Source organism: Nelumbo nucifera, chromosome 4 (genome assembly GCF_055504915.1).
Source record: "Nelumbo nucifera cultivar China Antique chromosome 4, China Antique-T2T, whole genome shotgun sequence".
NCBI classification, from domain to species: Eukaryota; Viridiplantae; Streptophyta; class Magnoliopsida; order Proteales; family Nelumbonaceae; genus Nelumbo; species Nelumbo nucifera.
In genome coordinates, this window is record NC_142652.1 from 43,240,116 (window position 1) to 43,254,324 (window position 14,209).

At 39.5% G+C, this 14,209-nt stretch overlaps 2 protein-coding genes across 2 annotated transcripts; one reads left to right on the plus strand and one right to left on the minus strand.

Moving 5' to 3' along the window:
• Nucleotides 1–311: 311 nt before the first annotated feature.
• LOC104606946 (cytochrome P450 71A9-like) lies at nucleotides 312–2,755 on the minus strand. The gene is made up of 2 exons (XM_010272393.2): nucleotides 1,369–2,755; nucleotides 312–1,227 (listed from the first exon to the last, which is right to left on the minus strand). Exons 1-2 carry the CDS (start codon nucleotides 2,278–2,280, stop codon nucleotides 610–612), a joined length of 1,530 nt encoding a protein of 509 aa, XP_010270695.2. The 5' UTR covers nucleotides 2,281–2,755; the 3' UTR covers nucleotides 312–609.
• Nucleotides 2,756–9,664: 6,909 nt separating this feature from the next.
• On the plus strand, nucleotides 9,665–11,563 carry LOC104606947 (GDSL esterase/lipase 5-like). The gene is made up of 4 exons (XM_010272394.3): nucleotides 9,665–10,122; nucleotides 10,212–10,561; nucleotides 10,785–11,040; nucleotides 11,159–11,563. The coding sequence occupies exons 1-4, from the start codon at nucleotides 9,855–9,857 to the stop codon at nucleotides 11,404–11,406; spliced, it is 1,122 nt and encodes a 373-aa protein (XP_010270696.2). The 5' UTR covers nucleotides 9,665–9,854; the 3' UTR covers nucleotides 11,407–11,563.
• The last annotated feature ends 2,646 nt before the right edge of the window (nucleotides 11,564–14,209 follow it).

Consider the following 14,209-nt stretch of genomic DNA (forward strand, 5'->3'; position numbering starts at 1 on the left):
GTAGTAGAATTGGATGATATTGGTACTGTTGGAATCAGAATTTTGAGCTCTACCCATATACAAGGTTGAATTTCAGATTTTGTATGGTATATTGTTCATGATCAAAAGTGATCTTGATCGGATGATCAAAATCAGTTCTGGCTTTGAGTCTTGAAATGAAGGGGTAAACAGTGTCGGATTTGGGTGATCGTGGTGTTATTGGATTTGGATTTTCATGATATATGTACCTATGGTTTTGGATTTTTGATTTTATGTGAAATGAGGTTTAGGATCAAAATGACCTAGAGATTGAATGGTTTTCACCATGCACATTTGTAACAAGGGCATATTCATAATTTTAACATATCCAATACATGATAGTTAATTGAAGGGTTGCCATCAAATTAAGGTGGAACTAGGGGGGACCCAAGGGATCCATGGTCCCCACTGTGCCCCAAAATATCCATTTATGTAAATCTATTGTCTTACACCATGTTAAAGTAGGACTAATAAACTACAATTTCCATTCAGATCAACAACTCTCCATCACGATAGATTGTTATTGACACATAAAAATAAGCCCCAATTATACCAATGGGATCAAATTCATATTTCTGCCTAGCCTAGAGCCTAGAGGTGCTGATTATATGAGATGGGAACAAGGTGAAGAGCCAATTTCTTGTGAGTAGTGAGACCAGGTGTCTCTTCCATGTCGATATCTTCCTTGTTCATTCCACAAGGCAATTTCCAGTCGAATGAGTAGAGAATATTTGAGAGTGCAAGAGTCACAATTGCTGCTCCAAGGTTTATCCCAGGACAATGCCTTCTGCCTGCTCCAAATGGTACAAGTTCAAAATGGAGTCCTTTAAAATCAATGGAACCATCCATGAACCTTTCTGGGTAAAATTCTTCTGGGTTTTCCCAACACTTAGGATCTCTTCCAATAGCCCATGGACTCACAATAACCCTTGTTTTAGGGAAAATGTTATATCCACTGATCTTACATTCCTCCATGGTTTCCCGTGGAGCGAGCAATGGACCAGGAGGGTGCATTCTTAGGATCTCCTTCACCACTGCCCTGAGGTATTGAAGCTGTTCAAGATCACTCTCTTCCACCATTCTTTTCTTCCTAATTGCATTTCTAATTTCGTCTTGAGCTTTTCTCATCACTCTTGGGTTCTTCATGAGCTCTGTCATTCCCCAAACAAGGGCTGCTGTGCTTGTATCAGTTCCAGCAACAAAAATATCCTGAAATGGAGGCATAATTGAAAATTATGTAAACTTCAGTTAAACAAATCATCTGATGTACAGATGCTCATCCAAAGGCAAAAAAAGAAGAAGAAAAAAACAAAAAGGAGGATATGCAGTAAATATGTGATGAGTGGTGACCATGAGGGCAGCCTTTATGTGGTCTATGGTGAGGTCAATTCCACCAATTGCATCCTTTCTTATTTGAAGCAAGACATGAATGATATCTTCATGGCCCAGCACTTCCTGTGTCTCAGAATTTAGGTGCTCATCGATGACAGATTGATAGAAATCATCCATTTCTCTAAAATTCTTTTCAAGCCTAGAAGTTTGTCCAATTAGCACATCGATTATCCAGCCAATGGATGGGAAGTAATCCTCAACATAGAAGCCACCCAACAAAGCCTGTGCTTCTTGCAGCATGTCTTGAAATCTACTTCTTGTACACACTTCATCTTGAAACCTCTTACCCAGAGCAATCCTACAGATGATGTTGTTGACAAGGGAAAGCATGATTTCACTAATGTTAATAGGAGTACCAGGCGAAGAACAGGAAGATCTTGCTATCAAGTCGGTCATCAGATCCACCTCGTTCTCCCTTATGAATTGAAACGACTGCACCTTCTTTGTGTTGAAAAGTTGGACAAAACAAATCTTCTTCAAGTCTCTCCAGTACTCTCCGAATGGCGAAAAAGCTATATCTTTGAATTGGTAAGAAAGTTTTCTGGGTCCAACTAGGGGAGGCCTGCTACAGAACTGAAGGTCATGAGTCCTAAGAACCTCCTCGGCCATTTTGGCTGAGGAAATCACCACTGTTGATACATGGCCCAGCTGTAAATGCATCAGAGGGCCATGTTGCTTCGCTAGTTGCCATAAGGAGCGATGGGGGAGCTTGCCAATTTGGTGCAAATTCCCAATGATGGGAAGCCTAGAAGGGCCAGGAGGGACGTTTACATTCCTCTCTACAATAACCATCTTTTTTGTTTGAAGAATAAACAGGATGGAAAGAAGAAGAATCAGGATGGGAAGAAGACATAATATGGAAACATCCATTGTACAAGGTGCGCAATAACTACTTTTAGCTTGAATCAGGAATAAGGAGTTGGGATTCAAGCCTTAAATAACACAACTACTACTGTATTTCTTTCTACTCTACAAGATGCAACATCTCATGATTGTGACCACCACATCGACATCTCATGACCATGGAAATTAATGTTCCCAGATACAACACGCCATGTGGACTTTTTTTGTATGGTCACTAACATCTATCTTCATCAGATCGATTGTGTGGTCGGAATTGATATATATGAACTAGCTTACCGGTGGTTGTAACTTCATTTTAGAAAGCATTATGTTCATATAAGGGTGGTGGATGGTACATACCCATGTGTATGCTAAGTCTGGATCTGTTCCTCACACCAACCTCACAGTATGTCACAACCGCATATCGAAAATATCTCTCATCCTTGTATGTTATTCATGGGGAGATGTTCCTAATTGCACCCGGGATTTCCTACCTTTTCCTAGGCGGGTAGAGATTGGGTAGGAAAAATTTGTAGGAAATCTGGGCTCCCTAATACGTGGTGGGATGTTCTATGAATTCGGTATGAGGACCACTCTCATTTATGTCATGTGTTTTGAAAAAAAAATGTGTATAACATGTTCCTTATGACTTGTGAGACATTTCTAAAATTCTAATCCCTGTATGTTGTTATTCATGGGGAGATGTTTCCAATGCACGGTGGGATTTTCTATGAGGTTGATGTCAGTGCGATAAGCGAATCCTGATTCACATTCAGTTATGTCATGTGTTTTGAAAAAAAAATGTGCATGACATATTGCGTGTCCGATATTTCTAAAATTCTAATCCTTGTATGTTCTTATTCATGGCGAGACGTTCCCAATGCAGTGGGATTTTCTCTGAGGTTGGTGTGAGTGTGAGGGGCAAGTCCCAATTATTTTGAAAAAAATGTGTATGTCATTTTCTTTGTGAGACATTTCTAAAATTCTAAAATGCGATTATCTTGTTTTACTGGGTAATGTTACCCTTTACTAATACTTATGGCATCGAACAAAATGAAATGTCTACATAGCCAACCCTCTATTATTGGGATAAGACTTATATAAAATGAGGAGTGATTTCTTGAATCATAATAATCTTTTAGGAGGCATTTAGCAAGTCTTTTTTGGATTATTTTTCAAAAGTTCAAGGCCTTAAAAGATTAATGAGTTTTTTACAGGTAGAGATCTTTACAGACAAAAGACCATTTTGCCTGCAATTTTTTTAAAGATCTTTTCAAAAGGTAGAAAGCCCAAAAGACTGTTTAGCAAGCACACATGTTGATCCCTATCTCTTACCTACATATGTTATGTGAGGAACCCAATAACATTCAAACATGCAAATATTACTTGTGAGTCCCACTTACACATTTATCTACACAAAATATTAAAATGGCTCCACTCGCACATTTCCCTATACAATATAACAAATTAGTCCCTATTTACACATTAACATATGCGGTTATCATGCACCTATGGGATCCACTCACGCATTCACTTATAAAAAAATCAATGCAAGTCCCACATAACTCACCATAGAAAATAAGTACAATAATGTACTTACATGCATCATCCAAAAAGTAAACAGACCAAAATGCAACTTTAGGTAAATCTCCTCAAGATATTTAACAAGCAAGAAATTACAACTGGTTTTTTGCCATTAAAAGTATGAAACCTAGATACCATCCCAATGCTAGTATATTGTGTTGGTATGTCAATTTCTGGTGTAAGCGTTTGTATATTTCCAACACCCTATATATCTAGCTATTCTATCATTTTCCGGTAACATAATAGAAGAAACCTTAAAGGAAGAAACCAATAATTTCCCTTAAATGGAGGTTTTGAACTTTGTATGCCCTTAGCTTCAATCCGATTTGATGTACTTTTGTTATTTAGTAGAAATAAATAAAGTACATGTTTGATTCATGTTGTTTGGTTTAATTCTATGTAAGACCCTAAAACTTGACACTTATAGAGACTCGTGTTAGTTTTAAATATTCACAGCCGTTGGATAAGTCCGGGACTTCAACTCATGCGTGTAACTCACTGCAGGGGTTCAAAGTTAGCAGATGGTTGAGTGAAGGGGAAATGACACTGTTCTTGGGAATGACTGCAAGTGTTGCTGCTGCGGCAATAGGAACCGTAGAATTAGTTTTTAGAGAAGGAGTACTTGTGCTTAAAGATTGTCTTTATGTACAAAACTTGAGAAGAAATTTAATTTCTATTTCTAAACTGTGTGCTGATGGATATACTGTTTGTTTTAGTAATATGATAAACGGAATAACAAATTCATCGCATGCGGGGAACTAGAGAATGGTCTCTATGTTCTACATCCTTCTTTGGAAACTAAGTTAATCGAAACTATGTCGGTCGAAAATCCCAAGAAAAGGAATCGTGATACAGTAAGTCCCACGTGCCTCTGGCATTATCGACTTGGCCATATCGGTATTAACCGAATCACAAGGCCGGTAAAGGATGGTCCTTTGGATTTTCTAACCGTAGAAAATCTTCCCATTTGTGAACCTTGCCTTTAAGGTAAGATGTCTAAGCAGCCATTTGATGGTAAGCCTGAAAGATCTGAAGGCACACTTGACCTAATACATACTAATGTATGTGGTCCCCTGAGTGTTAGGATACGGAATCAACACGTGTATTTCATCACTTTTACAGATGATTTTTTCACGATATGGTTACGTGTACTTAATGAGACATAAGTCTGAATCCTTTGAAAAGTTCAAAGATTTCAGACAGGAAGTCGAGAAACAGTTAGGAAGAGAAATTAAGGCCCTTTGATCAAATCGAGGTGGCGAGTATCTCTCTAACGAATTTAGGGACTACTTAAAGGACAATGGGATAGTGTCACAATTAGCTCCTCCTGTTACACCTCAACTCAACGGTGTTTCGGAGAGGAGGAATAGGACCTTGTTGGACATGGTCCGGTCACTTCTCGTATGCTCAGAATTACCCACATCCTTTTGGGGATACGCATTAGAGACTGCTATCTACGTGCTGAATCGGGTTCCAACCAAATTAGTTCCGAAAACTCCATATGATCTTTGGACCGGAAGGAAGCCAAGTGTAAGACACTTGAGGATTTGGGGTTGTCTTGCACACGTTAAAAGAACAAGTGCGGACAAGTTGGAATCTAAAACCAGCCGTTGCCTATTTATAGGCTACCCAAAGGATTCGGTGGGTTATCTATTCTATGACCCAAGTGAGCAGAAAGTGTTCTGTAGTCGAAACGCCCAATTCTTAGAATCCGAATACATCCTGGACACCCATCGTCAAGAAATAGTTCTTGATGAGGAGAGCTCATGAGCAGTGGGAGATGTCCCACAAGTTCCAGGTAATGACCAACCTAGAAGGTCCACCCGGGTATCCAGACCATCAGTCCGATATGGTTATGACCAGGATAGTTACCTAGTGGAAGCCTTGACTAGTGAAGAGGATCCCGTGACTTATGTGGAAGCTATGTTAGACATAGACTCCCAGAAGTGGGTGGAGGCCATGAGAGTTGAGATGGACTCAATGGAGACCAATGGAGTCTGGACTCTAGTAGATCCGCCCTTCGGGGTAAAAGCAATTGGTTGCAAATGGATCTACAAGAGGAAGAAGGGCCCCGATGACAGGATTGAGACCTATAAATCTCGTTTGGTGGCGAAAGGGTATACTCAGAAAGAAGGCATCGATTATGAGGAAACCTTTTCGCCCGTGGCCATGCTTAAATCCATTAGGATCCTGCTAGCTATAGCAGCGTACTATGACTACGAGATTTGGCAAATGGATGTCAAAACTGCGTTCCCGAATGGAGATCTTAGTGAAGATATCTACATGCAGCAGCCGTAAGGCTTCATTGTTGCTGGTCAGGAACACATGGTATGTAAGCTTAATAGATCCATATATGGACTTAAGCAGGCTTCTAGGAGTTGGAACATCCGTTTTGATTCTGCAGTCAAAACGTTTGACTTTGACCAGAATCCAGATGAGCCCTATGTTTACAGAAAATCCAGTGGGGATAAGATCACCTTTTTGGTGTTGTACGTGGACGATATCCTACTCATTGGGAATGATGTAGGAATGTTGACTTCGGTCAAGGTATGGTTATCACAACAGTTCTCCATGAAAGATCTTGGAGAAGCTTCATACATACTGGGTCTTCGACTCTATAGAGATAGATCGAAGCAGATAATTGGATTATCCTAGGCTGCTTATATTGATAAAATCGTCAAAAGATACAGCATGGAGAACTCCAAGAAAGGAAACGTTCCTTTCAGGCACGGAGTCGCTCTCTCCAAGAAGATGTCTCCCAAGACTTCTGAGGAGATTGAGAGCATGAGAGATGTTCCCTATGCCTCAGTCGTAGGGAGCATCATGTATGCTATGCTGTGCACTCGCCCGGACATTGCTCAGGCGGTGAGTGTGGTAAGCAGAATGCAGGCAAACCCAGGGCAGGAGCATTGGACTGCTGTGAAGAACATATTCAAATACTTTCGAAGGACAAAAGAGTTTTGTCTGGTATTCGATGGTAGTTCACTACAAGTTCTAGGGTATACCGATGCCGATTTCCAGTCGGATCCAGATGATAGAAAGTCTACATCTGGGTATGTTTTCACGATAGGATCGTGTGCTGTTTGCTGGAAAAGCAGCAAATAGGGGTCCACTGCAGACTTCACAACCGAAGCCGAGTACATTGCCGCAAGTAAAGCTGCCAAGGAAGCCGTGTGGATGAAGAAATTCATACACGAATTGGGAGCGATTCCATCCAGCACATCATCCACCCCGTTGTTGTGCGACAACAATGGAGCCTTCGCCTAGGCTAAAGAGCCTCGGGCTCACTCGAGGTCAAAGCACATCGAGAGAAAGTACCATGTACTGCGGGAGATCGTTGGTAGAGGGGACGTCCTGATTCAGAAGGTAGCATCAGCGGATAATGTGGCAGATTCATTGACTAAGCCACTGACACAGAAGGTGTTTGAGAAACACGTGGAAAGTATGGGACTCCGGCTTGTACCAGATTGGACCTAAGTGCAAGTGGGAGCTGTTAGACAGTTTTGTATGCCCTTAGCTTCAATCCGATTTTATGTACTTTGGTTATTTAGTGGAAATAAATAAAGTACATGTTTGATTCATGTTGTTTGGTTTAATTCTGTGTAAGACTCTAAAACTGGACACTTATAGAGACTCGTGTTAGTTTTAAATATTCACAGCTGTTGGATAAGTCTGTGGAGATTTATCCTACCATGGCTGATACTGATGTGCCACCAAATGTTGGGATGGCCTGTCTCAGCCACCAGGGTAAGACCCAAGGCACATGCAGGATTACTTGAATCCTTGAACCGGACCAGATTTCCAGTATTACCCTGGACCTTGGAGACAGATAGGCAAAATTGGAAAGTTACATCTGACCCCTAGCCTTAACTATGACATTTCACTAGCTGAAACTTTGATACAAAAATCTCATTTATATGTAATGACAGACAAATGAATGTTCATCGCAAAAGCTTGATTTAGGAGCTAAAGGTTATTTATCTTTAAAAGAAGCTTGACGATTCGGCTATTTGAATTGTTGGATTGATATAACCTAATAGTGAGTCACGAGTTATACATTTCTGGGCCAGGATTTTACAAGCCATTAATAGCCTTTAAGGTTGCCCTGGCCTAAACCACCCAACACCTTGGGCTTGGGTTGAGAGGCATTTCGTCTAGCCCATATAAATTAATAAATAATATTTTGATAATAAAATGTTACATTTAATTTTAAAAGAAAATATATAGAAAAAACTTATTGTATATATATTAATATACCATACCATAAGACATCACCTCTGTGTACGTGGAATAATTAATAAGTAACAACTCGCAGTGGGTAGATCTGCAAAGATGCTGATTTGGACAAAGAAACTAAAGGGATGCAAATGCACCAACAGCTCACTTTAACAAATAAAAAACAATAAACAGACATCAATGATATTCACTTTATGATGTGAAACATTAATTGGTGGTGCATCTTTATTCTCTCAAATTAGGAGCCCTAGTAAGTTAATGGGTTGGGAATGGCAACCCATGGCGGGATCATATTTTCAGTACCCGAATTTGATTCTGAAATTAACTCTATTCTTGTTTCCAATTTTTGCTGGAGATAAAATTTGTCCTTTATTCCTGACTTGAAGGGGGGGTTGATTAAGATTATGGAGTCGCCACCTAAATTTTTATGAATTGGGAATTTAGGAAAACCTGAGAATTTTTAAGAAAAAACATTTCAGTTTTCTTGGTGACTTGTTTTCCAATGGAATTGAGATTCTTAAGGTCTAGGGACCAAGGTACGGTATGAGAAGGTGTTAAACACCCTACACTGGCCCGGTTAAGCCGACCTCTACTTTACCAAAGTTCCAAGGAATATTTAATAATTTTGACATTAAAATAATGTAATTATTTTATCCATCTAAGAGAAAAGACTAGCAATATATAAAAAAAGTAAGAATAACAACTAAACAATTAACTATCATATTCAAAGCATAACACCAAAAAAAATCAATGTAAGGATTAGTAAGCCTAGGATAGAACTAATTATTGGAACTTGATACTTCTAGGACTGAATGTGGCAAGTGTCTTGATACTTCTAAAAAAAGTTTTAACTTGATAACCAAACAAAAGAAGCGACTTAATGAGGCTGCAAAGGAAACTAACTAAACAAGAGACGGTAATTCTTTGTATTTTTCATGAATCCCTTGGATGTTTGAATGTCTTTCTTAGTAGTTGTGCACTCAGAATACTGAGTAACACGAACTGTAACAATCTTTCAATTCGGAAAATGAATGGATGCTGAGAGTAAAACATGCAGGGTATAAATAGATTTCCTAATGCAAGAAAAAGAGCAACTTAACTCCGCACACACGGAAATAGAATCCTCTACCACCCCAAGCCATGAGACCATATGTATATTTACCTCATTTGGGTCTGAGAAATATAACATTTTCCTTGTAATTTTCCAATGTGAGATTCAAGAAAACAAGGAGATTGAAAATTTTTGGCAAAGGTCAAAGCTTATGTAAGCATGTGACTTGTGTGGGAAAAACAAAAAGTTAAAACGACAAAACTATTCCTACTAAAACTTTTGAATCACACTTCAAACCAATTACAAGTGAAAGTGCAGCCTGGCACACACCGTTCCGAGTGCGGAGATCCGGACTCCATAATTATACCCATTGACAGCCCTAATCTTGATTCTTGACATTGCATTAAGTTATACAAGAAACAAACATATGCTTAGCATTGCTTTAATATGAGAGAGAGAGAGAGTCAAATCGTTGCTTATTTTTCTCATCAATATATATTAATGCAGAAACACTTACGTAATAGAAATGCAGTTAGGTAGGGATATAAAGAAAATAACAAAGCTGGTATGTGAACTAGAACTAACGACTGAATTAAACTATTTTATTATCTAATGAGGATGTTTTTTTCTCCTTTAGTTTCAATACAACGATCGTTTTGTTACTGTATATGAATAATAGCAAACTGATAAATGGTGGAAGTAGAGATCAGTAATTATTAGACTACTTCACATGGCAACTCTAACTACTCTCCTGTATTCTATGGTCTTCTATGCAACCCTTCTCATCATCCCAGCAGACTGCAGTCTGGGTTATGATCTGGGGAAGCCCAAAAACCATGTTCCCTTCTTCATCTTTGGCGATTCCTTCGTAGATGCCGGAAATAACAACTACATCGGCACCGGCGCCATCCAGGCAAATTTCTGGCCTTATGGACAAACCTTATTCCACTACCCCAATGGGCGTTTCTCCGATGGCCGCCTATCTCCGGATGTTATCGGTACGATCCACATTTCATCTCTCTCTCTCTCTCTTTCTCTAGATCTCCATAAACATGATGATGATGACGTACGTTGAGCTTAATTGCAGCGGAATTTGCTAACGTGCCGTACATACCACCGTTTCTACACCCTGGCGTTCATCAGTTCAGTGAAGGAGCAAACTTCGCCTCTTCTGGAGCTGGTGTTCTGGTTGAAACCTTTAAAGGACTGGTAATCAACCTCAAAACACAGCTGAGCTACTTCAAGAAGGTGGCGACTGGGTTGAGACAGGAACTAGGAGACGGTGAAGCTAAGAAACTGTTCTCAAGAGCAGTTTACTTAATTAGTGTAGGGAGCAACGACTACATGTATCCTTTCTTGAGCAACTCCACCATTCCAGAGTCCTCTCAGACACAATACGTCGGCAGAGTGATTGGCAACTTGACCAGTGTGATACAAGTAAGGGCGAAAGATCCACTTTGGCTTCCTTCAGAAAGGAGGGAATCTGCAGAATGCTCCTTTGAAGGGTGGATCCAAAGGAGCATTCCCTCCTTTAATTTGTAAAAGGGAGCCAAAGTGTAAGTCGATCGATGAGGTCTCCCTTCCCTTATTTCTTCTCTTTTCGTTTGGCAATATGTATGGAAATGAAAGTGGTGGTTTTTCTTTTTTTTTTATTTGGCAGGAAATATACAAGATAGGAGGCAGAAAATTTGGTTTCATCAGATTGGGGCCGTTGGGTTGTGTACCAGCACTGAGAGCTCTCAAACCAGAAAACAAAGGACGTTGCTTAGAAGAAGCATTAACACTTTCGAAACTACACAATAAGGCTCTATCGAATCTCCTCAGAGAACTCGAGAGCCAGTTTCCAGAGTTGAAATATTCAAATTATGATTTCTATAGCTTCCTCAGACAACGAATGAAGTACCCATCAAAATATGGTATGCTATTTTCATCACAACTTCCCTCCATTTTCTTCTTCTGTTGAATATTTTAGTTCAATTTAATTTGTTAATTAAATATATGATAACACATCTGTAATCAATGAAAATTATAAAGGTTTCAAGGAAGGAGAAAGTGCGTGTTGTGGCATAGGACCCTTGAGGGGAGTCATGAGCTGTGGTGGAAGAGGAAGAGTGAAAAATTATCAGTTATGTGATAAACCCAGTGAATATGTGTTTTGGGATGCTATACATCTCACAGATAAGGCATACCAACAAATGGCAGAGCAGATGTGGAACGGAACCAATCCTGTTGTAGAGGGAAATTACAATTTGAAGAGTTTCTTCCCGTCTGTTGCGCCATAGCTGCTTATAGTTATAACTCATCTCTCTCTCTCTCTAGTCTCTGTGTTCTAAATAAATTGAGATAAATATTTATGTAATTTCTTCCAAGTTACAATTTACATGATACTGTACACTTTTGTATATCGACACTCTAAATTGAACGGCTTCAGTTTTTGTTTTATTTATTATTATTATTATTATTAGGGGATGACGAGAATGACACAAAATGTAATAAGAACTATACCCATCGTTTACCCACATAACATCGCAGCTACATATACGAAACATCTCATCCTCTTACTTAGTATTATGCATGAGAGATGTTCTCAATGCAAGGAGGTAGTATATTATGAGTAAATGTGGGCTGGAAATTGGGAATCGTCATTATAATGTTGCAGTAAAACCACCACAAATCCAAATACATTCCAAGATTGACATACACAGTCCATGCAAATAACGCAGGTGCATGTGTACCACTCGATCAACTAGTTTTGTTAGGGGTTTAAGTACTGTGTATTCTCTGCTTATTTCTCATTCAAATTCTTGCAAACTACTATTCTTCTTGATTCTCTCTTGCTTTTTCTTTGTCTTAGTCAAAATAGGTAAAAAAGGTAACATGAGACCAAGCTATGAGAAGGGAGGCCCAATATTAAAGATGCAACCATACGTACCCTCCTGAGCAAACTGAACCATGATTCAGACCTGTGACAGATCCATGATTGGACCCATCACAGTAATGTAAGAAGTTACCCAACTGTAGAAGGCAATAAATTCAACTTGTCAAAGCTCAATTTAATAAAAAAAAAAAACTCGAGAGCATAGACTTTTACGGGAATTGAAATTAAGACATTATAGGCTAAAACCGAAGTGGGCCACAATGTCAATAAAAGACCTCAATGGGTCAATCCAAAATGCCACCATGGGTGGGCTTGGGCTTCCAAAGCCGATCATACAATGGGCCACATTGGACCAATAAAGGCCAATAACGATCGCAATGGACCAACAAAGAGCCTGAATAGGCAAGACCAAAGAGAGGTCACTATGGGCCAGAATAAACAATGCCTCAATGGACTTTTTTCTCTGTCTAATTTGAAATAGGCCTTCGTAGGTCAAAAGCATGCCTCAATAGATAGAAAGGAGGCTCAATTGGTTGAAATAATAATGAGATGGGTAATAGTGGGCCGAATGAAAAGAAGAGCAATAGCCAGAGGCGGGCCGGTTTAACCATTATCTCCAAAGAAGGAGCTTGGTATGGTCACTGTAAAGGGGTATTGTCTCCATCATCAACAACCTGTCGGCTTTCCACCTTTCACTCACCATGCAATGTTTCCAATAAAAGAGATTTTCTACGAGTTGGCATCAACGAATGAGTGCGAATGGTTTGTTGTGCAACCCACGACATTATATCACTTGGTTTACAAATGGAAATTAAGAGCTAGTACTGATGTTTGTTTTATGTAACAACGATCGATGACGATACTGAAGAAGTAAGCTTCAAGACTTGGAATGAATAATTCACCATTCACCAATTGCTATTGCTGAACGGACTACCTCCAAAACACGATCACGATGTGACCTTACACTTATTTTTCTGTAACATGGTCCATGGGATTTCTGTGAGTAGACAGCATTATTGTGAAGTGAATAGTTGTAGAGAGATGGTGGCGGTGTGCCATTCTTTAGACAAATAGATGCTTGCAATCACAAAAAAAAAAAAAACACGAAGGCATGCACAAGATTAACGGGTCCAAACAAGAAATAGTGCAGCAGCAACGCACCATGGAAGATAAAACAAAATCTTATTGGGAGAATGCATCATGGCGCAAGTTGAGCATGCGAAAGAAACAGTGACGAACAAGAGACTCCACATTTATTGACGTTGAAATGAAGTAGGTGATGATGATAAAAGAAAGTGGAAGGTGAAGTTTGTGAAAGATTAATTCTAGTGGATCTTTTGTTTGTTTTAATTTGATGCATAGAACCCTATTTACATAACCAAAGATCGGATTTTTCCTTGCTAAATGATTTCATAACACCCACTCGGCATTAATGGAACCTGCAAATTAAACTTGGGAAAGGAACTTATTTCCTGATTTGGTGTTTGATAATTCATTGTGGCTAATAGGAAAAGATGAAATTTCATTTTGGCTCGAAACTGTGAAGGAAGCATTTTTAGATGTTGGTGGATGGAATGTTGTTCTAGCTCCTACATGAATTGGTTATGGCTGATAATTAAATGAAGTGGGGGGAAATCATTTCCTCCAATATTCTTTCATCGAATTATGAGGATAAGGTTGTGTGGAAGCATGTGGCTAATGTTGTGTTTGCATCGGAAAAGGTGTGGGAACAGATAGAGGTGTGGACAATAACTACTGGAACGTACTGAATTTGGGCATCTCACATACCCCTGAAAATCAGTTTTGGGGCATGGAGAGATGTTCGGGGTGTGCTGCCGGTTGATCAAAATATTCAATCTTTGGGCATACCCTCTTCTCTCTATGTGTTGCTATTGCAGGGCGCCGGTGCCGGCCGGCGTGTGAGGACATTCATCATTTGTTCATCAGTGGTGTGCTTGCAGAAAAACTATATGTCTGACTTTGATTCATATCTAAGTACTATGGAGAAACCACAAATAAGGTGGCAGAATGCCGAGCCCTTTTAGATGGGCTGCTAGCACCCTCTGAATTTCGATGTATGGAGTTAATTGTTTTCTCAGAGTCCCAAATTTTGATGGATAGTACGAATGGTGGTGTTTCATCCCCCCTTGGTCGATACCAGACAGTTCTGGTCAATTTTATCATTTGTCATATCTACAGGGAAGGTA